Source organism: Rhyacophila brunnea, unplaced genomic scaffold (genome assembly GCF_057557595.1).
Source record: "Rhyacophila brunnea isolate RB1 unplaced genomic scaffold, BYU_Rbru_1.0 scaffold_7, whole genome shotgun sequence".
Classification (NCBI taxonomy): Eukaryota; Metazoa; Arthropoda; class Insecta; order Trichoptera; family Rhyacophilidae; genus Rhyacophila; species Rhyacophila brunnea.
In genome coordinates, this window is record NW_028233339.1 from 36,042,073 (window position 1) to 36,069,352 (window position 27,280).

The window sequence follows — 27,280 nt, forward strand, 5'->3', positions numbered from 1 at the left end:
GAATTATTCGTTGAATAAAAGAAATAATTAAAAAATATATTTGTCTAGTCTTGGCATGGTCTTCGTTAAGATAAAGCAATAAGATTTAAAAATATTAACAACATTTACATTAGGGTATGTACACAGATCTGTAAGTAGATTGTTATATGAATAAAGTCTTTGTTATAAAATAAGGAAATACAAGCTTTACTCAATATAACAAAAATAAAAGCGAGCAAAGTAGATTCAAATCAGTCCAATTATTTGTTCAAATAAAGTTATTTTTCAAATATTGGCCAAGTAATAGCGCGGCAGAAAATTGATATCGCTTCTCCGGTTTCTAAAGACGCTGCCGCATTACGGCGGGAAATTTCCCAACTTTGATGTAAATAATAATGAAAATAAACCGTAATATTGTAATTTGGCGGATTACATAAAACACTCCATTCGATAACAAAATGAAATAGCGAATAGTACTTGTGGAAAATGCGACTATTTTATTCGCGATTTTATACTTTCAAAACTTTTGTAAAAAAAATAATTTAAAATTACATTTATTTATTTATAAAATATAAATGCATCTTTAATTTTTTTTAAACATATTTACAACAATAATTACATTTATGTGTACATATTATATTATAATTTAAAAACACCTATGCGAAATTTAGATATTAAGCACGTTGTACAATTCCGATAATATTAGCTAGTATTCGTACATCTGCGCATCTATTCTGTACATAAGACTACTATCGGCGGTTAACGAGGGTAGTTAATCATATGTTTGTATAGAAGTATTATAATTGTTACAATAAGTTAACCGTCTAAATAGTCAAAACTATCTCGCTCTAAAAATTAGCACAGCCAAGAGAAGGGGCCGTTAAAACATAGCACTTATTGTAACAATTACAACATTGAAATTAAACGCGCTCCACCGAAACCCGCCCCGCACCACACTCGGTCCTAATCGAGCGTATTGCAGCACCCTACAATTGGTGATGTGAAGCATCTGAAACAATTGGACTGGGAGTGTCCTGGGAGAAGATACCCAAGACTTAGGTTACTACGCTCAAAATGAGTTCTGTCTGAGTTTAGTGAGTTTATTTTAATGCAACGTGACAGGAAGAGAAAAGCACGTGGAAATTACGAAAAGAAAATGAAGTAACTAATTGTAATTGTTACACTAAGTGCTTATACCTTGATACAAAAATATGAAAAACTACCCTCGATAGCTGCCCATAGTAGTCTTGTGTATGGAATAGATGCGCTGATGCGCTTAATAAATTGCGAACATTGATAAAGAATATGAGGGCGAATCTAGTGTATGTAGATTCGAGTCCAACCGGGCATCTTATTTTTGTCAAATACATTTTCTAGTAAATACACTGTGGTATTTGCAAATTAAGTATATTCAATAAACAATATTCCATACTCAAATCATGTAAATTATTTGTTGAATAAAAAAATAGTGCACTTATTTATATAATTTATATATTATTATTTATTATAATTATTTATATATTATTTAATATTTTGCATACTTACCCCCAATATAGAGTTTTATATAAATTAAAAAAAAATCATAAGATATAAAATACTTAAATTACACCCTACATTCAATAATTGTTCACCAGTTTGTATTGGATAATTGAAAAGGTGGGTAGGACCTGCTATCTTTTAAAAATTAACCTTTAAGATATTATTAGGACGTAAATATTTATTTTTATTTTAGGACGATTTCTTTTTATTGAAAAAAATTGATTCAATCCAGAAAATAATCAAACTCACATTTTTGATATTCTGGGCGATGGCTCTATTATTTATCAGTAGCTTATTTTTCTGATAGTTGCGCTAGATTATTCATTTTTTTTTTTAAATAATATTTAAATGTATTACATATTGTGTTTAACACTACAATATAGTAGTGTAGTGAAACGGTAGAGTAGTAATATAAGTGACACAATAAAAAACACACAGGTTTTAAAAAAATCACATAAATGTATTGTGACTTCATTGGAAATTACGAATTCGTGTTATTAATTTTTATAATATTATTTACTACGGAAAATTATTGAACATGAAAATTAAATCAAAATATTCCTTTTTTGAAACGTGCAAAATAGTAATATGATAGAAAACTTTGGTATATCCAAGGATATATAATATAAACATGTATTAGGCATGAAGAAGAAAGAGGAGATAGAAAACGGGCGCGAGATGCAAAGCCCGTCTCGGGTTCCTTCGAATCACCCGACAAAATCTTTTCAATTGAGAGACTCTCGCGGTATCTCAAGAGGCGAGCTACGGTGAAAAATGTGAAGGAAGACGCCAGGGTAAAAGTGCGACTTACGTACACGTGCTGTAGGGTTGAAACTCGCTCGAATGTGTGACAGGGGCGCAGATAAAAGTAAGAGGTTTCTCGGCCGACTCATTGATATATCTCTTTCAACGAGTGTCGCGGAGGTGACGCTTCGGTCTCCTTCGCTCCGTTCCTCCTTTGCCCTGTTGTTGGTATGGCGTATGGATTAGGGTGTAGTGAAAATTGATATTATCAAGGATATATTATGTAACAAAAGTGATTCGATGACGTGGAAGGATTTTCGAAGAAAACTAAGACTGAAATATATATACGGATTATATTACATCAGCGCGATTGAAATTTAAATCGTGAAAATAAGATGACAATATTTGAAGTTTCTTTCAAATATAGAATATTGTATTTTACTCAGCAAAAAAATCCGATTTATATACAAATAGTTTATTATTATTATCATCATCAGCCACTCTTAATCCACAGCTGTATGGAGGCCTTTCGTTGCATTCTCTTTTTTGTGCAATATACAGGTAACCCTCGTCCATTTCGATCCTGGAGAATGCAAATTCCTTATATCGCGATTGATGTTAATTAATAGGTATACGTTCTATATGCCAAAAGTGGTGATAATGAGTAAAATACCGCGAGATAATTTAACAGTTACGTAACTTTGTAACGTTAAATTGCGATTGTCTTCAAAAAAAAAAAATACAGACCCTTCTAAACCAATCCACCCCGCGACACACCCTGTCTGAATTTGTCGTATCACGAGGTTTCCGTTTTAATGCTAAGCATCACTAGTTTTTTATGCCTAATTTTTTTCAGGTGCAGTAACCCAATACTGGAGTTGACGTACACTCAAGTGTACTTTGACTGAGTTTACATGACTTTACGAGTTCTCATGGGCCAGAAGAGCATATATAATAGATAAAAAAGTATGATAAAATATAAATCAAACTGCTAAATGATCTTAACGAAACGATTTTCATATATGCAATATATCTATATCACTTTGGCGATTATTTAACAAATATTAATATTTTCCCAATCGTTTTGCGTGGAATAAAAAAATTGATGTCCGATAAAAAACAACGTTGGTGTCGTCTTCATTATTCAGATATAGATAAAAAGAAAAATCCACCTGTTTAAGTCACATTTAAAATTACCTGTATATATATCTGTTATTATCTGTATGCTGGGATTATTATAAAGTTATTGGTATTAACGGAATATTGAAATATATTAGTACCTACAATAACAATACCAAGTTTTTTTTTTTAAATGGAAAAATAATTAATAATTTTTGTCTCTGTAACTGCAACTAAATACTGTAATGTAAATTTAACAGCGCAACCGACTTCTCATGCGATCAATTTATTTTTTATCTACGATTTCAATAAAATAGTAAAACATTCATTATTTATTAATATAATATGTGTATTATATACTATAATAATATACTCGTATTACGCTCCGCCCTAATGTCGTCGGCGTCAGAAGGCGTCGTGGAATGATTGTAAACGAGCCTTACCATTCCTTCAGAGACTTGTGATGCTTAGTAATTGGAATTTATGCATTCTGATGCAGTAGTACCACATGCAATGTATATATTGGACTTGCATTTGATGGTTGAGAGGAAAAAGAAAAACTTACATTAAATATTGGTTTTCGTAATCTTATAATATATGTATATAATATTACTTGTATGCTAAAATAACTATTAGTTGGTTTTTATATTATGAAGAATTCATTGTTCATATATATATATATCTTTTAATAATTTTATTCTTTTTGTAGAACATAATATTATCATAAATATTAATATATTACTTACTTAATATGTGAATATAATTTAAACAGAAATTTTATATTCAGTGGCAAAATGCTTTCTCATTACATCACAGATGTACTTCAATAATTATGTAAATATCTATAAATATTATTATTTCATGAAATTATTGTTTGATTATAAGTAGACATATTATAATATTGTTATTGCTTCTTAAAGTTTAATACATTACTAAATTTGTCATCGAAAGTATGACTTAATATAGATATCGTGTATCATGGGTCAATAACAAAATCTAATTAGTCCCAATGAAATTATATAAGAAATGCGATAGGAAAATGGGCATTTCTCTAAGCCTAATATGCCTTGTATATAGTTTTCCCAGTTATTTTCTATGTCATACAGTTATGAATACTGAACAGTAAAGATAACAAGATGTGAGTATACTCATAATTTTATATGTAAGTACACAAATAAATATTATTTGCTGAACTAAAATGGTGACTAAATTTGATATTCTCAAACTAATGATAAAATATTGAGAAGAAAACTATAGTATTTTGGTTGCATGAGAAGACAAAGGTAAAACAATTCTCAAAGTATAACTCAGTTAATTAGTAAGAAAAACCCAACTTTATAATTATTATTATGTTACATAAAAAATGTTGGATTTCGTCATTCTGCGAGATACTCACTATATTGTACAAGGCTACAGATGACAACGACATAATCGTAATATAAAAACGATATGATATTAAGCATATTGTGTGATCAAAAAAACCTGTGTAACTTTTTACGTTTTAGTTTCAGGTATATGAACGTTTGCTTTAAATATTGTAGAAAGACACGACGCGAAAGGAAAGAATTTGTAGACTTATTTATTATACATACTTAAATGCAGAGAGTTATAGTTTGTATGTGAAATAAGTAAAAACATACCACTTTAATCATACTCCTTGAGAAAACTCTAGAAAAATAGGGGTTCTGGCAGAAGAAAATTATCGTGATTAAAAAGTCTATTGGCATAATATCATTGTTACTATCAGCAGTCTGGTATATATAGCTTGATACTTACAAATATTTGTAGTGGAAATAGCACTACAATAAGACTAGATGATATCTGTATTAAATAAATAAATCCCATTGCCATAGAAAAAAAATATGAGAAGAAAATAATTTAGTAACTCTGCACCGTAAGAACATGGGTCAATGAGAAATAGAAATAAAAACTAGAATTGAGATCGCAAAGACTGCTTATTTCAAAATGAGACATCTCATTAGCAATGATGACCTTATACTAGGTCTAAAACTTTGTATGGTATGTTCTCAATTCTTTCTATCGTATGGAAGTATGGAGTTGAAACTTTCGAGATGTGACTGTACATACGCATCATCAAAATTCTTTGGACTGACTGCGTGACAAATATTGAAGTTTTTGCGTAGTATCAAAATCAGGAAACTACTGTAACTCAGCCACATTATGAGAGGACAAAGGTACATCGTTCCCAAACTTATCACACAAGGAAAGATCAACGATAAACGTAGCAGGTTGGACCCCGTATTTGGTGGTTTAAGAACCTCCATGATTGGTAGAGTGCAGCTCTACTAAAATATTCTGGATAAAAAATATTGATAGAGTAAAATCATTCTGATGGCAGCCGGCCTTCGCTAGGGAATGGCACAATAAGAAAAAGAACCGTGCTTAATTAAATGTTTAGTTTGATCTTACTATTGATATATGCGGTTCTTGCTGTTAGGTTTTTCTTGTCAAAAATAAACACTTAGATATAACCTTGTAGGTAGTATAAGCCTCACGCAATTCTTCTTCGTCTTTTTTTGCTACGTGAATTTCCTATGTAAAATTTGGCATCCTCCAGAATCGATCTTTACCCAAATTAGTCTAAATTCTTACCTCTCCAGTTTTCGTTCCCCAATACTAAAATATTATTCTTCCATGTCGTACTATTATACAACCTCCCAAGTTTTAGAGTAAGATATACCTACCAAACTGTGCAATTTAATAAGGGTTAATAAACAATAGCCATGTTATATGTTGCAATACCTACATAATTACACTAACTTAATAAACACAAGTATGGGGCAATAGACGGTCATAGCACTATGGACCTACATCCAATATCACACACAAACGCCAATAAGCTAATTAAAAAGATATCTTAATTCTTTGTAACGCGTATATCTTGTCCGCTGTATATGTACTTGCATTTCCGTTGAATAAACTTTAATGTTTTAACTTTCGTGAGAGCTTATTGTTTCCCGATCATCTTCTCGCCATCTAGTCTAAATACATCCTTGAAGGTAAATCAGCTGACAATTACCTTCAAGACGACGATCTTTAAATGTAATAGTTGTGAACACTACCCAAGAGATGAAGATGCCGAAAGGCGAAACCCGGGTCGCAAAAAAACTCAAATCCATTAGAATTTAAATTCCGTCAAGTACCTTCGGTCGATAATATTAATACTACCCAGGAGTTGCACTGAAGTCTAGTCTGTGGTGAGGTGACGAAGGAAGGATAATACAATCACACCACATCAGGTTCCTGTCAATCCAATCCACCTGATTCCTTTGCCTTCTTCCCTGAAGTACGACGACAATCAAGTTTAGTTTCCTTTTTATAACGTTTTTCTTAGCTCGTATTCTTATTTGTCCGGTACAAATCTTGCAATCGATTTTTACCTAACTTCCCGACTAGCTAGACATTTGAAACTTTTAGAATATATCAGAACATGGTGTCAATGCATTTTTAATACTTTTAGCCATCTTTAAGTAGAATTGATTTCATTTTCAGTTAATTCTGTTTTGTATGAAAAGTTATTTTGGAAGACATCCGTAAAAAGTAAAACTATTATTGATTGCTAAGTGGGTCCTAGCAACTAAATTATTACTATTAATATATACGTGCGTTACTATGGAAATCAATGTGACATTTCAGTATTATTTCTATCAAGTACAATTTTTTTTGTACTTGATAGTTTAAGTCATGTTAATATGATTCAACAGAAAATTTAAAAACGTTGTATATAAAAAGTTCTTTTTATCTTGTAATTATTATAATATTGATGCCGTGTAAAATTTAAATAAAAAAATTGATAAAATATTTCCGATAGGAGGAAGCAAATCGAATTATATGTATTAATTTCAGCAAACATGAGCGATGCAAAACAGATCGAGTTATATTTATTTTATAAACAGCAAACAAAAAAGTCATCAAAACCCCCGCAGTGGAAAAAACCGGCAATGTCATCCGCGGAGTTAACAATACACTATAAATAACAGGCGTGAGCGCAGGCGGGCGGTGGAGTGTGTGGGCGGAGGACCGGTGGGCGGGAGGAGGGGGGAATCCGCCTATCGCCGACACCGCAACAGCCCTAAGCCGATTTACCAGCGGCCCGAAGCACGGCTCCAAACCCGACTTTTTGTCAAATGAATCTCTCTTTATATGAAAATACTTGTCTCTCGATTTTCCGCCGCATTTTAAGCTCTCCATTTTATAAACTCTATACATTTATTCCATTTTTTTTTGTTTTTATCTGTTAAACCCGCGCCGCGCGCCCTCGTGTTGTCTCTGTCACCCGCGTATACGATTTCAGTGGCGTCATCGATGATTGGACCCTAACAATCTCACACAACTTACCTTTAATAATGATAGTACCTATAACACATCCCTAAATATCCTAATTCGAATTCATGTTGGTAAATTTTAGTGTAGCAAGTAATATACCTAATATTTGTTAACTATATATAGTAATGATAATATTTTCTAATTTCTAAAATAACATTATTAAATTGTGTATAGGTACTTAATAAAATTGTCTAATTTTTATAATGAAAAAATTAACATAAAGATAATATATTAATTAAACTGTAATTAAAAAAAATCTTCTTCTTCGGCCATGTCCAACACTAAGGATACCACACAGCGCCTCCAAGAATCCCTCTTGCTAGTCAGTCTTCTTGTGTTGTTCCAGGTCATACCAGCATTTTGTAGCTCCATCGTATACAAAACGCAATACCGAATGTATATCACTATATATATAATGTTAAGTTAGATAAAAACTAAAGATACGATGTACATGTTGACAAAAGATTATATTTTTGAGTAATTTTTTCTAACATACTTACATAATTATACATACATATTAAGAACCATTCGTTAAAATTTTTTCGCAATTAAGTATGACGCCTATAGCATAATGGTCTATGTGCATGGGCGTGAAACCCGAGAGATGCAGGTTCAATTCCTGCTGGGTGTCTTAGTTTTAAAAAAAGATTTTTTCTATTGATTATGATATATTGTTTTCAAAATTATGTATGCTCAACAATTAGAATGGTACATTTTTAAATCTTGTAAATTATTCGTTGAATTAAAAAAATAGTAACTTAATTTAAAAAAAATTCTAAGATGAGAAAAGTCAGGGTATTATAATGAAATATACGTCTTTCCTACAAGGTATACAGATTCTTTATCAAATACTTTATTTTCGACCTGCACACATACCTCCGCTGTTTGAAAAATTGTTGGACAATTTCAAAAGTCAATAGGTACATATAAATGTTTAATAAGAATACAATGAGTGTTAGTGCATTTGAATGATTAAGTGAAGTGAGTTTCCTACGATCAACATTCACCCTGACCTTAGAGAAGTTGAAGACTGTGTCGGGTGAAGAATCTTTTTCGGTCAGAAGAAGAACTGCATTTCAGGACGATCATAATTATCAACCATGATGAAACCACGAAAAAGAGATAAAATGACATAAAATTATTGATTATCTTGAAACCACATTTTTTTGACCTATCTACTATTTACCAAAAATCGTCTGTATGCCACTGAGAGGGGTGTAGTTTTTTACATACACAGTGCGAGTGAGTGCGTGTTTGTGTGAATTTATCTAGTTGTATTAACGGGCATGGCGGTTAAAACGACGCAATATTAAATGTAAGAGAAAATGTGCTTAACATTTTGCGGCTGTCAAGTGTGCGTATTGTTTATAAGTAGGTCTGTATATCCTCACCTAAAATGCAGTGTCACGTAAGGACAACACGTTGTTGGAATTGTTCTTACTTACTTATTTTACCATATAAGGTACACCCAATAATTGAACAAGCACAGGGTTGTGCGGCTTTCCAAGTTCCATCGCCATAATGCTTGCCTTCTGTCATTCAATATATGCAATACGTAGATTGTTTTCATAGTATCACTGAAGGGTGAAGGAGTGCGACAAAAGTGGAAAACGTCGCACTCTAGGGTGGTTCTCAGAGCTCATAAACTCAAGTGTTTGTAACTTGGTCGTACTAGTGAACCCTTATGATTCGGCGGATAATATTATATTGATTCTTAAAACTCAAAAGTCTAGACCTTTAAGCTTCTGTCAGATACAAAAGCACAATTAAGTAACAAGCTATCATATGAAGTAAAAAAATGCAGTTTTAATGATCAATATAAAAATATACACCCGCGATAGCCCGCGCGGCTTAAGCGTTGGCGTATAGCGTCGTGGGTCCCAGGTTCGAATCCTGGGTCTGGCAAGTACTTACATTGTTTTCAGTTTGTGTATGAGTCATGAGTATGTAGCTAATAATCTTGAGCAAGTGGCTTACGTCAATTTACCGTAAAAACAAATTCTGTTAATACAAACTACCATTTCCACACATCTTATTAGGATCGGACATCGTCGAAAAAAATATATAGATTAATCTTTACTGAAAAACGTTTATTATGGAAAAAATACAGTTCAAAATGTAGTTAGGAGGTAATTTACTGGAAATATAATATTGAATACCTACTAGGTATCAAATTTGTATACTCTTTTGTTAATTAAAAAGTATACCTAATATTAATCGTGTACAATTTTTTATCAATTAATATTTATTGTACAATTTGGTACTTACGAGGTTCTGTATTTGGTGTAACGATAATATATAATATTTAAAATAATCACTTTGAATGTACGTGTAAGAAATGCTACGTATGTGTGTATATTTGATATGTAAAAATAATAATGAAATGTTTCAATTGAAAAGGCGGCTCCCGACCGTAATGACCAGTGCTAGCAAAAACCAAAAATGCCGTACTTTAAACCGGTGTGGACAGCCTTAATTTTCATTTAACGCTGTATATTATGACGTAAATTTTAATGCAATTTCGGTTCACCCGTTGAATAAAGTATGGAAAAGCTGCTTTACGCAATCAAGCCCGTGTTCAAATTATGAACATCGTTTCTGTTGTGTCTGTAAGCGTTTTATAAACATTGTTTTGAAATTATAACGAATGTGTTTTACATTAAAATTTAACCAAACACAGTTATCAAAATAACTGCATAAACTCTTCATCAAATTAAGAATTTATCGAATAACAAACAATATAAATAGTTCTTCTTTTTCTCTATCTCCTTATTTGGAGCGAATATACACCACCCGACGCTTCCAAGGATCCCTGCCGCTCCAAAGTTTTCTTGCGTTTTCCGAGGTCATACCAGCATCCAGCAACTCCACTGTATATTTGGTATTAAGCAGCTTTCTTAAAGAACAGACAGGCTATGTTAAAATTCTTGTATGTCATTCATAGCATATGTCCAATTGTCCAATGTAGCTTCTTCACTGACGAAGTGATGAGAGCTTACAAGATATGAATGCTCATCTCCTTGTTAATTCTAAAATCATATCACCGCATACTCAGTATCCGTCGAAAGCATTTGTTCTTAAAGTTCAGTATATGGTTGCTGTGACTAATATAATGTCCAATAAATAAATAACACATTATTTAAAAGTATTACTAAGTTATATTTTTTAAATAATCCAATGGGTAGTTTTTACAGTTAAGATATTTTAACTGAACAAAAGTTTGGATAGTGAAAAAATCAATTAAAAGAGAATTGGCTTAGTTAAGTACTTAACTCATAATAATGTAAACCACTGATATCATATACCTACCTAATATTAATTATTGTTATTGTTTCTTCTGCAGTACATAGTTTAAAGATGTTAATATATTATATTTTGCACGGATATTTTTCATAGTTAAGTAACTAATGGACTTCTTAAATCCAATATATAACAATCCCTGATATTCCTTTTATAATATATTCATATATCAACAACTTAATCCAATAAATAATAATAATAATTATATTGAATACCTAGTACTTTTTGTAATGAAAGAAATGAAGACCAACCACACGGCTGTAATAGTTGACAGCAATAGATAACTGTAATTTGTTTTTCATATGACCGGGTAGATTTATTATGTAATGGTGTTATTCTTTTCTTATCCCATTAAAAGAGATAGTACTAGAGTTGAAAAGCAGTATCTTTATAATACAATAATGCCTGCGCAACAGCCCAATGACTTATTTTGCGTGAAATAAGTAGATGAAAAGTAGAGAGATGTACAAAATAATAAAAAAGAGTGACTTTTCGAGTAAGTAATACTTACAGACAACGGTTGGATTTAGGCGCGCGCTTTTTTATTCAGCTTCTTTTATGTTATTTTTATATATCCAGTCAATACCTTTATACGCCAGTATCACACTCGACTGAGCCTGCGGGTTCCCGCTAAAACATGCGCCTTTCTACCCGCACCCTATATTGAAGATTCTAGTTTATAGGACAAAACTATTGTGAATATCCCTCAAACAATATAAAAGATTTAACAAATATGAAAATCTTGCTTTTATATATAAAACTTCTTCAATATCAAGAATTTATTCGTTTCAAAATAGTTCGTCTATTAACATGTACAATACTTTCGTACAAGCACTAAAGTAAATAATTTTTGTTTTTGTTTTAAAATTCCATGTGTTAATAATACTGTTAATAATGTTATCTACTTGTATACGTCTTATAGATACTTATTTTAATATAAATATTTTTTTAATACTTTTATTTTGATTAGTTTATATGTGTCGTTATATCTTAAACATAATAAATAGTATTGTAAGGTGCATGCGCTGTTTCTAAATAAATAAATTTATTATATTATTTTAAATAACATATTAGTTCAGGTAGGTAATGAAATTTGAGGAAAGAACGTTGGGTACTGATGGTTCAATAGATAAACCTAATTGGGCGATGTGACTGACACTATATACTTAGATAAATTAAAATTTATACCTCAGAAAAGATCCAGAAGAAGCCGCGAAAACACTCTTTGCTTCATTATAATAAAATATAACGACTCAAATATAATATAGTTAACTTTGTTATTTATTATAATTCCCTTTATAAATGCTTCACAGGCCATTGAGTTCATTTTAAATTAAATATTACTGGCTCTACCTCTGATCTCCGTACAATGATATAATCTTCTGTGGGCTGGAACGCTTTAAATATCAAAATGTAAATGTATCACAGCTTTTATATAATCACTGTTATAGGGTTGGCGGACCACGGGTTCGCGTGCCTTGTTGGCTGAGCAATAAATAAGCATTATACTTTGTTAATTCAATGAAAGCGACCGTTTTTCGGTAGCTGCTTCCTAGATTGCTGACCGCTCAGTATATTTTATTGTGGTTGGTTATAGCAGGGGTGCATAACCATAATGCAATTTTTTACATTAATAAAAATCAGCATAATCATATTATTCTATTAGTTAAACGTCTTTTGACGCGTTTATGAAATCAGATCAGAGTGTATTTTTGGCTTGTGACATGTAACACATAATTTATTTTTTCACCCGAAAAAAAACGCACTCGATTGGATTCGAACCACCGATTGTTCGGTTATCAGCCGAACGCACTACCTTTACGCCACAGTATGATACTGAAATCGTGACGATTATATAGCATCATATTATAGTTTAGAATTGTTCCGTTGCCTATGCAGCGAATTAATTATTGTTAACCATTTGCAATTCCTTACGTAAACAAACGATTAAACGTCAGACAGTTGGTACTGTAAAAATAAAAACAACGGGAAATCATTATATAATTTAGTAAAGCGGTCCCTTTTCTTGAGTGTGTAATTTAATAAGATAATTAAGAGCTAGTCAAAGAATCTAGTTTATCACAAGTTTTGTTTTTGTTTTATTACGCCAAAGAAGTATAACTTCTAACGCGCGTACATAATTCCACACACCGATTTTTAATTTTTATTAAATAAGCCAAAAGCTTTCAATTGCAATAATATTGATGTATTTAAATATTAATAGCAAATAATACTAATTAATAACATTTCCATGAAGCACTATTTTTTTTATAAAAAATGAGCAAAAATGGCAATAAACTGTTTCAATATTTCCAACTCTAATCGTTGACATATTATAATAATATGCATTTTTATATACCTACAGATGCTTTCCGTAATGACATAAACGTGTTTTTATGAAAATATATTAGTGCCTCACTTCCGTGTCCCAAAACGAAACAGTACGGGACCTATATCACACCCATATTCCTCAGTGTTTAAAAAAAAAAATTATTTATAATAAAGTGAATAGTGACTTACATTATAAAATTATAGTATATTGAAATGCATTGAAACGTTTCTTCTACTTGCGATAACGTAACTTTATAAAAGTCAACTGACGTCCAAACACAAAAATACAACTACAAATAATTGAGGTATTATCATTTATTGATTGTAAAAGAACTATCATTTACTTGGCGGTAATTCGCGATAACGTATTAAATGAGTTCTTCATTTGGTATACCTCGTACATCAAATCTAGAAACAGTTTTACGATAGGTGTTTTTCTCACAATATGATGAGTTTCATAAAAAGTAAGATTACGCGACGTAAAACTCTAAATTGTTTTATGTGGTGAATGCGATTAAGTCATTGTATAAAATATTATAATTACCACTAAGTAATCGCTGAATCTTATGCGAACAAATATTAGTTGATTAATACTTTCCTAAATATGATTCTCAGTAAATAGATCAAAAAGTAAATTTATAATAATTAATTTGTATAAATTTTGAAATGGTTTCCAATCATAGAAAAAAATTGACGTCAGTAGGTTTTTTCACCCCTGAGTAATAATACCACGATTCTATCTTCCTAACAAACGGTCTCTGGTCAAATGGGACATTGATTTATTAAGTATTCGTAAAATGTATTTTTACCTTTGAAAAAATCACAGATTTTGTTTTATCGTCTGATATATTATGCCCATGTGCATAACTCTTACGTGAATTATAGTGCCATACCAACTAACATGATTTACTTGTAATAAACACTGACTTTTCAATGTTTTCCTCGTAATTTATGACTCAGTATTTCTATCATAAAATGTATCAATTGAAACACGTGCTGAGATATTAGTCTTGCGATGAAAAAATCCATTACTCACTTAGTTTCGTTGGTATAGAACAGAACAAAATTAGTCTACCATAATATTTTGACGATTATGTACATAATTTTATTTTTATTAGAGATCCATTGATTTTATAATAATTTATTAATTATATAATAATGGAAAAGATGTTCCACATAGTATCCACGTGCACGATGTTAGAATCAAACATGTAAAATAGAGAAAAGAAAATATTATTTTGAACGATCCGCGTAATATGCATATTTTAATAACATTTCATAGATTACACATTTAATATTCATCACCATTTATTATTCAATACCTACCGAATATACCTATACTAGATTTTAAGAATATCTGTTTGTTATTGTTGAGAATACCTACATAATTTTTATAAATCTTAGAAACATACATACCGTCGTCTTGCTATGCAACCCGTCTATGTCTATTTTAGAAAAAAAGTTAAGAAGAGAGTTACAACGTAGATAATATTTATTACAATTCTTTTATAAATAAAAAAAGTTTTAAATGTTTTAATCTATCAAAAAAGCGTGCACTTTAAATAAAATTATAATTTTTTTTATTTATTTATAAAATTAATGTATTATCTAATACGTTTTAACTCTCCTGAACTTTTTTCTAAAACAGACATAGAAGGTTTGCATAGAAAGACGACGATATTGGAAAATAATAAGTTTAACTTGAAATTTTTTTTTATGTAAATATCTATATACATAAATTCATTAAAATAAAAACGGTTAAAATTAATAGAGAAATATAACAAAAATTATTAAATATTAATGATAAGTAAAATATGTATTATAAAAGTACTTATAATTTGAGAGAAAAGAAAAAATACAACAAACATATAGAAAAGAAAAATTAAAACAAATTATTTGAAAACAATACAACAAAAAATTTATATTGCATTACTTAAGCGTCTTAAAGGAGGTATTGTACATGTCAATATACTAAGTATTTGAAAAGGAATAAATCCTTTCTTGTTTCTATTAGTGTACATGTCTAGTGTGGGCATAAAAATAAATAATTTACAGTTTTAAATATGTAAGAGATCATGAGAAAGCTTTTATTAAGTAGTAAATTAAGACAGGCTATGTAAAGATCATGATTTTCTTTTTATTTTGAGTATTGAGGCCTAACCATAGTTAATATTCTAAAAATCTACCACATTGTCCTTTTTTAAACTAGTGGTATTGTAGGAGTGGTACACATTTAAGTTTAACATGCGAAGGATGTAGTGGGTTCGTGTTCGGGTTCTAGTTGAAAAAGATGTGAAAAATGTACAACAGGAGAATTGTTTTTCGCACACTCAGTCTGTAGCATAGAGATTGCAGACAGGTCGTTCGCTGGAGGGTGCAAAACACTTTCAACTTTACAGAGAGTAAACCTCTACTGACGAGAGGGCAACCGAATCAATTTATCACACAGTTACCTATATAGTTTTGAAACAAGGTATTGAGTTTTTTTGTTTAGTTTCAATTACATATTATGCATAATAAGATATTTATTTACAATAATATTGTAAATAAATATCTTTTTATCATATTATACGTATACTTAACAATGTTACCTTCAGTTAAAAAAATATTATTTGTTTTGCATTGAGAAACAGATAAGTTAAAGAAAAAAATAATATATAATTAACTTTTTCTTTTATTGCCAAAGTAGCTTGATTTCGAAGAACGCTGATGAGTGGGTATTTAAAAGGCCAATAGTTAAAATTTGTCGCAATTAGTATGTCACTCCGTAGCATATTAGTAAATGCGAAGGACGGGGCGTAAACCCGGGAGATGCAGAGTTCGATTCCCCGCCGGGGTGGCTTACTTTTTTCAAAAAAGATTTTTTTGTTGGTTATAATATATTCTCTCATAAAGTTTTTTTCAAAATTATGTACCTACATTCAAAAAAATAATAGTTAAGACTTAAAATTAATAGCATAATTAAAACAGAGAAATAAAATATTTACCCAATAGATAAAGAAATTATTTTATTATCTAATAAATATTATTTTTTATAAAGTTAACTTATTTTAATACATATAAATATATATGTACGCCGAATGCGTGAAATTGTGTATTTCATGAAATCGGCAAAATTTTGCCTTATTCATAAACCCTTATTAATATGCATGAAGTTTTTTTGTCATTAGTCCTTAACTATTATTTTTTTATTTATTGTAAGTTATTGATTCCACTACTTGTAAAATTGATTGCATAAGTACGTTTAGTGTTTCTGTCTGTTGTGAGCATTCGCGTCAATGTTATATTGAAACAATATTTTTTTTAAAATACCATTTAGCTTGCTGTTGGGTATTATGAAAACATTTCACAAAAAAAACTGAACTGAATTAAAAAAAAATATATAGGTACTAACTAGGTTAGATTGCATAAAAAATATGATACTTGCTATATAAAAGTTAAGCCTCAATTACATTGAGCTTCTTTACGAGCTGTTTGTTGGCGAATTTATAATCTGCCTATAAAGTCGCCCAGTGTAATCATCAAACATGTTAGCTTGTTCGATGATTACACTGGGCGACTTTACAGGCAGATTATAAATTCGCCAACACACAGCTCGTAAAGAAGCTCAATGTAATTGAGGCTTTACTATCCAAATGAATTAATTCTGGTTGTTTTTAATTCCTACTTATGTTATTGAAAGGGTTAGATTTGACAATGCCGTAAAAAATTCTATCGTCCGTAATATTCATATTTTTTTGTTGAGATGAGGAGAACAAAACGATTGTTTTAAAATAATTTCCAAGCGACCGTCATAAACTTCCTCTTGAAAAGTTAAACATAATATAAAATTTTACTACGCAAACTTAATAAAAAACTGTCAGATGTTTTATTACAACTTTATATGTAGGTATATACTTTTAACTGTGCGCTTAGCTAGAATCTTCCGAAATTGAAACATTTCATGGGAATTTATGTCGACATTGTTATTTAAATATTTTTAGCGTACATTATAAGACCGCTGTCACTTTTTCTTGAAATTAAAAATTTTACACAAAGGTCTGACGTTTTTATTTTAATCACTAAGTAGTTACCAAATTATTAAAAAAAAAATATATATATATTAGTTGTTGTAAGTGCTAATTAAAAAAATATATAAGGACTTACTTATGTTTGTCACATTAAACTCTTTTGTTGATTATAATTTTTCTAAGAAGTCATTTCAATAATGCCTAAAGATATAAAATAGATTCTATTTTATTGCGGTTTTTTTTCCTTTGTTTACAAACAAATTTTCTTTCCCTCGATTTTAATATATATAGGAAGTACATTATTTTTCACCTTCACCCATATTTTATTATTCGCAGCACGTGAACAGATTAGAGATGTTTTTAATACTTAGCCACTAAGACATTTTTTTCAATAAATAATATGCGAGATCAGTAAAGTTATCCTATTGAGGCAGATGAAATCGGTTATGATCATTATAAAACTATGTGATAATATGGAATACATACATACTATATTGTGTTTAATTTAATACACACTTGTGTTATGATACTGGTATCACTACCAATACCATACTTACTACTTTATCATCATGTTACGCCCCACCGTACATCACCACGTCTCGCGTCTTCCACCATGTGATACATGCAGTATATAAATAGCACGGTGACAGAATCCTTGAGGCTGTGCCATAAGGCTACATAGTCTCGCCTTCTCTAGCAGCATCCAGCACACATTGTCATGTCGCAACCACGTGAATCATCTTTTTGTAACTATGTCAATCACTGAGGGTTAAAATTTTCGCTCACCGAGTCAATAGTTTATAAGGCAGGCACCCCTTAGAATCAGTTTCAGCGTAGACACAAAAATATATTCATAAGCTCAAAAATCGCGACCTTTTGAGTTTGGTAAGATGCCTGGTAACAGAAAGCACGATTTGCATTCGTATGAGCGTGGCTGTGTCCGGAAACTTGTACGTATGCAGTTCGCCGTATCACACTTCGCCGTGAAATGTTGTATCGGAAATATATGGCCGTATATTGAAGACTGCCTAACCTCTTTGGGTCGTAAAGTACCTACTGACATAAAATTCATGTCTACATAAAACACAGTTCTTGTCGGTTTTCACTTTACAAAAAGCCACCAGCAATGAGTTGAAGTATGGCCTTATGGTGGAGAGGGTTCAGAAGAAATTCTTGAGACTCCTTTATTTGAGGTTGTACGGATACTATCCGTGGCTTTATTCAACTGACTTTCTCTTAGGCATGCTTACATACTGCAGTTTGCAATTTAGAAGAAATCTTTATTTAGCTACGTATTTTTTTCGAATTATACGAGGTATAAACGAGAACTCTGCCATTCTGGGCAGTGTTAACCTGTGTGTCCCTGATAACTATCTTAGAAATAGAGAACATCAGTTGTTTATTCTCCGAAGGTGCAGAACCAAACTGCCACTGGTAATGCCAATTGGGAGGGCGATAAATATGTTCAACGAAATTGCTTCGGGTGTTGATATATTCCACCTACGTGAGGATGAGTATAGGTGGACGTTATTTTATAAATTTTTAAAATAGGGTCTGCTTAACTCATCCGGTGTATTTCCATGTACATATATAATTAATATTTTTGTATGTACATATTACTACTGTTTAATAACATACTATCTATCTCTTTTTTTATGTCATATTGTTAACGTCTTAAACTTATAATTTGTAATGTCCGCAATATGTAAAAATAAATAAATTGAATTGAATTAAACAAATTTTGTAAATAGATGATATACTGGATTATATTTGTTAGGTTTGATTAGGTTATATTAGGTTTTCATTCTTGAATTTTGCCAAAATCAGCTATGAAAATTGAATTAATGTTCATATTGAATCTAATAAAATTGGAGACCGTATAGGACACGGCAAACTATGCCACGGTGAAATGTGGAAAAAGATGAAACTCAGCCAACTAGGAGTCGCGTGGATGCCGATACAATAACGGTACCAGTATTCATACAAATACAATAACGATACTAAGAATAATTTTCTTTTGATACCACATCTCTAGAGCGAGTATACCCGAGAGGGTCTAGGAAGCGCGCTCGCTGGCAGGCACACCACTTTTGATGAAATTTCATCCGACGACTAATGTGCTTGTACAAGACACGTTACCCACTTGATGCAAGGGCGAGCGTCGTCGCAAAGCGTGGCGACATCTGTCGTGACATTAAAGAAATAGTGTATGCCCCGGCGCTTTTTACCATGTTACTCTGACGTCGTGTTTTCACTCGACTAAAAATACCGGCTATAGCTTCAACGAACTTTTTGTGGGTTTCTATATCTAACAGAAGTGAAGAATGGAGGTTGGGTGTTAAGATCCGCTATAAATAGTGCACATTACACTTTGTTAGTCATAAGTATTTGTTTTTATTGAACTGAGACTACCATTTAATTCAATTAAACCCTGCCTAAACCAAACCATGACAGTTTTGCTATATTTTGGATGATTCAACGAAATTTTGCATACTTTTTCATTATTACTTATTTGTTTTCGTTGGACTAAGAATACATATTACACATATCGTTGGTTCATTTTTTTTAAATCATTAAACCCTGCCTAACCAAACTTTAATATATAAAAATTTTATTGTATCTATACAATATTCAAAGTAATGTATGATTTAATTGCATAATTTTAGATATTTTAAAAATAGACGAGTATTTTTTGACTATTATCTTTTATGGCTTAGTTTCGCAGGGTTTAATTATTGAATTTTAAGCACCATCTGTAAATTGTAGTCTTATTTCAATGAAAACAAATACGTATAACTGACAAAGTTTAGTGTGCACCACTTATGCCGGATCTTAACAGCTTACCTTCACCCTTCGTCACTGATTTCTAGTCATTATTTTTACAAGTGCCTACACCACATATTATACTTATTTATGGCAAGACAATTATCATTTTAATCTACCAATAAATTCGGCAAACAATTCAATAAAATTATCCTAAAAATATAATACCATTAGTCAGAATTGATAATTAAAACAATAGTTATACTATTAACTTTATAACTATCTACTTCGTATTTTTTTATTAACCTACTAAATTATTATACTGTGACTTAAAACATAAATAATTTTTTACTCTATTTCCATAATATATTTAGAGATATTTCCAACAGAATTTATTAAATAGGATAACGTTATTCTAACATAATAGCTATAGTTAATAAATTAAAAAAAAAATACTGGATTCTTTTCAAAATACTTAGTATTATCTTAGTGATAATTATTTGTAAAATGATATTATATTTATTGGTGTTTACTTAGGGGGTATCTTACCCCCGTTAATATATTATAGTGCAGACTGTTTCGTTGTGTGTGGGGTGTAATATTGTATGGGCAGTATTGTTTATATCGTTCTGTCTTTTATTTATATGGCACAAATACACTAGTGGTATCACACGGCACGATAGCATGAAGTTATATTAAACTATGTTTTACGTGTAAAGGTTTATAATAATACTTTGAATTTATATATTAAAAAGGGAACGATTAGCTGCTCGTTTCTTTTACATTTTTGAAGCAATCTATGACAACTGTGTCGTTTCTGAACTGAGTTATTGTCTATGCTCTATACATGAGCATAAACAATAACTGTCAATTGTAGAGTTGAATAAAACTTCTACATACTACAACACATTAAAATATTTATTACAATATGGATTGCACAACATAATAATATTATCATTAAGTCGTATTAAGTAATTTTAATCTGTAATAGATAAAATCTATATAAAAAAGGCAATTATAAAACACATATAACAAAAGATATTCTCGACCAATATATATAATCAAAACATTTGTTAAAAATCAAATAATTTGGTGTATATAGATCAACCCTACCGGTACCATCGAATAGATGAATCGAATAATACGAGTAGTTTTCATCATGAAACACTATAGGTATATTACTATAGTTAGTATATATAGTGTTAATTCGCTATAGGTGGATGTCGTGTTGTATTACTATTAAAACTTGGCTGATACTCGGTGTACTTAAAGTACAATTTATGAAGTACAAAATCTCATATCAGATAGATAATTATTGAATGAACTACTATACATACAAATATTGTAAATTTACGCTAGTAATTATCATTGATGAATGGTTAATTGTATCCTGTATACTGGATCCATTTAGAGATAATTATTGAAGACAATAAATTAATAAAGTGTTTGTTAAAATTAAACGATAATGGAACTGTACCGATTACTGAATAATGTTTAATTAATGATAATTAAAAATGGTAGGTGGTTGATGTTTTAACATTAAAATTTTATATACCTTTCAGGATCGTATTCTTCTATTTCATAGGTTTATATTAATCAGACAGTTGAAGTATAAGCTTACTTTTTGTTGTAAAAATTTAACGTATTTGTAGGAATGTACATTATAAAACCTCTAACACTTTTCTTTGAAAAGATAATGATAAAAAAATGGTTCTAAATATTGTATAAATTAGCCAACATCTATTATCCAATATTATGAACAAATGTTTTTAACTATACATATTATTTATTTATTGAAGTAAATGTAATATATTATAAACAAAAGCTTAATATATGTAATAATAATAGTTTCCTGTAATAAAATACTATGTATTTTATTACTTATTGGTACAATTTCTTACCATAGTATCAGAGCTTTTTGCAAAGTATACAAACGTTTTAAAAAGTCTATACTAGATTACACTGCCCAGTTTTCTAAAAAATCAAGTAAGTACGTTTTTTAATAACCTATTCTGTATTCCATACATATTTTTTAAAGTGATTATCTTAATCGCAGTGAAATGATCTGTTTTCAATATTTTCATTCTGTGAGTACGGCAAATATATTTCAACGTAATGTATTGTTTGTTGAATATTGACATATTTCACAAAATTTTGTAAAAATCTTTATAAGTGTGGCTAATAATCTGAGTAATCCTTTTCCCGTGCCTTGCCACAGCCTGTGTCAATATACATACATATTCTGTGTCAACACACCGCGTACAAACACAAAGCTATTTTTCCGCAAATATATAGCGCGTTTTGTCAATGTTGTGATTGACGGAAGAAAAAAAATATTTTTCCTACCGGGGCAAATATTGGTTCGGAAATTTGTGATAATTGATTTAATGAAATAATGTTTTTATAAGACGCAAACTGCCTACAAGTATAAACAAACAATATAGGCAGTAATTGTATTACCTCTATCCAACCGCGGTCTCAGTCAGAAATCTTAACATCAAACTATTTTTGACGGTTTTGTTATGTTTGTATTAATGGATACTTTCAATAATTTATGTCATATGAAAAATAAATTAATAGCCAGTTAGCAGTAGCGAAGAGTGGAGGCAGGCTGTTAAGATTCGCCATAAATAGTGCACACTAAACGTTGTCAGTCATACTGATTTTGTTTTCATTGAACTAAGAATACGAATTTGACTTGGTTTACGACCTCGTTTCACTGAAAATTAAAAACATTCTAATACCTAATATATCATAATATATATACAATACATAGTTTTATATAATAATCTTAGTTCTTTGTAAACAAAGTTTAGTCATTCATATTTGTTTTTATTGAAATAAGACTACAATTTACAGATTGTGTTGGTTAGTTTTGAAAAAACAATTAAACCCTGTCTAAACCAAAGCATAATAGCTGTTGTATACTTTGGGCGATATGACAAAATATTGCACACTTTTTCATTCATACTTATTTGTTTTCGTTGGAATTACAATGCATATTGCACATGTTGGTAGTTCATTTTTTACAATTCATTAAGTCTTGCCTGAACCAAACTATAATATATAAAAATATTATTATATCTATAAAATATCTATAAAATATCTAAAGTTATGTATGATTTAATTGCATTATTTTAGATATTTTGTAGATAGACGAGTATTTTTTTTACTATTATCTATTATGGCTTGGTTTTCGCAGGATATGATTGAATTTTAAAAACTAACCAACACCGTGTAGTCATATTTCAATGCAAACAAATACGTATGACGAACAAAGTTTAGTGTGCACTATTTATGGCGGAACTTAACAGCCTACCTCCACACTTTGCCACTGCCAGTTCAAAATCCTTCAAGATACAATCAATAAATTTCAAAATTACAGGTACAAACTCACCAAGTTTGTATAAAAGAATTTATATTAAAAATTGAAAAAAAATCACAACAACCATATATATTATTTCAATCTCAAAAAATGAATTTCGGTAAGTTAATCATTTTTAAAATCCATATTAGAGTATTTATGCTTATATGAGTAAAATTTGGTAGGTGTATTAAAAACGTACAAAATATTTTCATATATGATTTAATTATTATTGTTCACTGTCTCGGCGAAAACATAATTTTACAAGCAAGATTATTTATTTTTTTGAGACTTTTTATTGAGATACTTTTTAAGAAAGATCTTGTAAACAATTCACTTGAAGTTGAAAAAATTCTTTCTTTATTAATGGAACGTATTATTTCTCATAATATGTATATATTACATAACATCCATGCATATTAATTAATTAACTACTGGGTTATTAATCATTTTTGGCTACATTCATAATCGCGAATGCTGGCTAAAAGTTACATGATTTATAAACTTAAAGTACCTAGTGAAAATATGGTACCTACCATTAAAAAAAAATTAAAAAATACGTTATTAGTATTTAAATTATCTGTGTATTCTACTAGTGTGTGGAAGATACGCGTATATTTAAATTTCAATTACGTTTTTTTAACAAAGATAGAAAAGTTTTCTTTGATAAAAAAAACCCCTAAATTTAAACCTTTCCGAATTGATAATTCATTCAAATTCTCAAATTTAAATTATAATGACAAAATATTATTCGGATCAGCACATTATATAATTTGACTTTTGAATAATGTCTGGTAAGTTACCTTGTTTTCAAACAGACCGGTGATATATTTATGAAACAAAGCTGCCAAAATCAGCATTTAAAACGTGGGAATGCTCTCAAAAAGAAAACGTTTAAATTAAATGCGAGTGTTTAATTGAATTTTGTCGCGACAGAAAGAAAAAAAATGCAAAAATCACCGGTCGGGGAGTTCCCTGCAGAGGAAAACGGCGCGCAATCGAAATGTGCGTGGGCGACGTTTTCCTTCGTACAAAGGCCCCGTTTTTTAAACAAAAAGGACTTCGCTGCGCTTGCAAAATTTCGGAATTGTTATATACGTCAGTGGACTTACTTTCTCTTGGTGGGATTTGCGTAAATTTTTCGTCGCGGGATAAATCAAAAGAACGCAACCCTCTTCTACCCTCTCGCTTCCTCCCCCAACTACTTCTCTCCAGCGCACCTTCCGTTAATTTATGACTTTGCAGAAATGAAATAGCAAATGTGCGTTTAACAACGCACCTACGACGTTTCCCCCGTTTTTAACATTCTCCCTTTTAGTTCTTAATTACAGTGGCGTAGTTCATTCAATTCGACTGATATTATTAGTGTATATAAAAAAACTTACTACTTATTTAATTCACCACATCATGCTCCAGTACTTGAAGTATGTGGTGAATACAAGGTCGCGGAATTTTATTCTATCCATCGCCATGTGACGCGAGACATGTAGCCCAAAAATCTATATTATACGAAATAGAAGATTGGCCACGATAACGCAAACCATGCTGTTGTGTCACCAAGGCGCGAAGTATTGCAATCTTGGGCGGTATTTATAGTACATATCGTAATAAAATGAAACGCTTCCTCTTGATTACATATATCATAAGAGCTGACTATCAGTTCATGAACTGTGGAGTTTGTCATGTGGTTGTACTAGAGTACACCTAAGATTTGATGGTTTAAAGCTCAAAAATGTTTACAATCTTTCCTTACATAAGTAGTATTTTTTTTACTATTTTTAATTATATTAACAAGATTAGCGCGATAATCAGAATAGCGTAATTGGCAGGGTACACGTCTAATAATCAAAAAAATCTTTGTATACTTAGTTTAAACCCGACTGGTACCGATCCATTATTTTTCAGTTTCAATCATGCAATAGTTGAATTCATTTTATTGGCCATGTTCGATACAGTGCATAAAAATATCATTTTAATAATATCATAACACATTTTTTTTTAAATATGCGATACATAATACATAATTATTATTAACGTCAATATTTTAACATTCCTCATATTTTTCGAGTACATAATACATTTAAATCACCTATCGTAATATTAATTATTATTGTGTACTTATTTTTATACATTTTAAACGAAAATATAACCCTTTGACGTAGCTGACTTCATTATTCAACAATATTTTATTAATATAATGGACATACATTATGAAATGCTAATATTTCATAACGTTTCGTTCGCATAATATATATGTTTTTTTTAATATTTGTCTTACGTGACGTATCTACGTCATTGATTCTTTACCCTTGACGAGAAGCTAAATTGTCAAGTCGAAAGGTGCGGAAATACGTGGAAGAGGAGAAAATCCGGGAGGGTGGTTTTGAAAAAGAGACCCTCGTCTCCGGGTTCAAGACTAATGGAACAATCTTAATGATAAAATAAGAGTGCTCGCCGGGTCATACGTTTTGTTCGATTGTACTCTTAGCTTTTACGCATAAAAGCTTTTTTCATATTCATATAACTTGAACAATATACCGAATGTAATGTCCAGTAAGAACGGATGGGATCAGCAAACGACTCGAAGAAATCTTTGTAGCAAGCCAGTATTCTTTTCTGCATTATATTTAATGGAACAATCAAATTTTTACACTCACTAAAATAATATAATATTGTATATACAGCCACTTTTTGTTAAAAAATATATTGTTCGATTACATAAATTTTGTTCTTCAACATGTCTTTGTTTTTTGTTTCCAAAAAACACTTTTACTAATGAAAAAAATAATTATGTAAAGATAAAACTTAGGAATCCTATAATATATTCATATACCTTTAACCAATACAATGATTTAGGATTGGATGAATATCCTGTACATGGAAAACGGTGCATATACATTTAAAAACCTATTATAAAAGTACAAATACTTAATCTACAGCAATATTGAACAAAATAATAATGACTGTCATTAGAAATAATTAATAAATTGTGTATACATCCCTTTTTTTCACCACAAATAACGATTGCTAGAACGGATTGAAGTATTTCCTTTAGAATTTTATCGTGTTTAATTGAATTATTTCGTGGTGCAGCGCGCAAGGCGCTGGCCTTCCGTCACGGAGCTCTGGGTTCGATTTCCAGTGAGGTCAAAATATATTTACGTAATCTAATATGTAAATTCCTCAAGCCTGGGTGTTTTACTACTATTATTGGGCTTCACGGCCTGTTGTGGTGTTTGATAAAGAAACGAATACTTTGAGTATTCAGTGGATTAAATTATTTAATTATAATAATGAAGCGACCTTAAAGTAAAAACATATAGGGTTGCGGTCAATTATTGTCCGCGGCGCAATTTTTTTCGTAAATCCTATACTTACCCATCAGCTGTTCATCGATCCACTGTTCGTCATTATTATTTGGTCTGTATTCACTTCTACCAACTGGTTTTTGATTATAAATCCTTATATTCCTACATATTTATAGTAATTACTTCAACAATAATAATATGTCATGATTTTTTATATTATTTTATTTATTTATTTAAATGATACCAAACTATTTCGATATTAATCCTCTGCCTTTCTTTTTATTTCAGATTGATCCAAAAGTTGCCTTTCCTAGGAGAGCACATCCAAAGGTAAGTTTAGTTTATTTATATATTATATACTGTTCATATTCCTTTACAAACAAACATTACATTTTTTTAAATAAACAATTTATTGTTTCAAGATGTGAGCTTTTCAGATAACTATTTCGCAAAAAAAGCTTAAAATAGATTCCCAT

At 30.5% G+C, this 27,280-nt stretch overlaps 1 protein-coding gene across 10 annotated transcripts in view; it reads left to right on the top strand.

The window, feature by feature from the left end:
• Positions 1 to 27,280, top strand: part of Rbp6 (RNA-binding protein 6) — a 1,006,046-nt gene that overhangs the window by 296,538 nt on the left and 682,228 nt on the right. For all 10 annotated transcript variants that reach the window (XR_015071926.1, XR_015071928.1, XR_015071929.1 and 7 more), the window contains exon 3: positions 27,093 to 27,134. Coding sequence is in view for 5 of the 10 variants with exons in the window: in XM_085958080.1 (XP_085814206.1) it covers positions 27,093 to 27,134 (42 nt within the window). In the remaining 5 variants the exon portion in view is untranslated. The remainder of the gene's footprint in view (positions 1 to 27,092; positions 27,135 to 27,280) is intronic.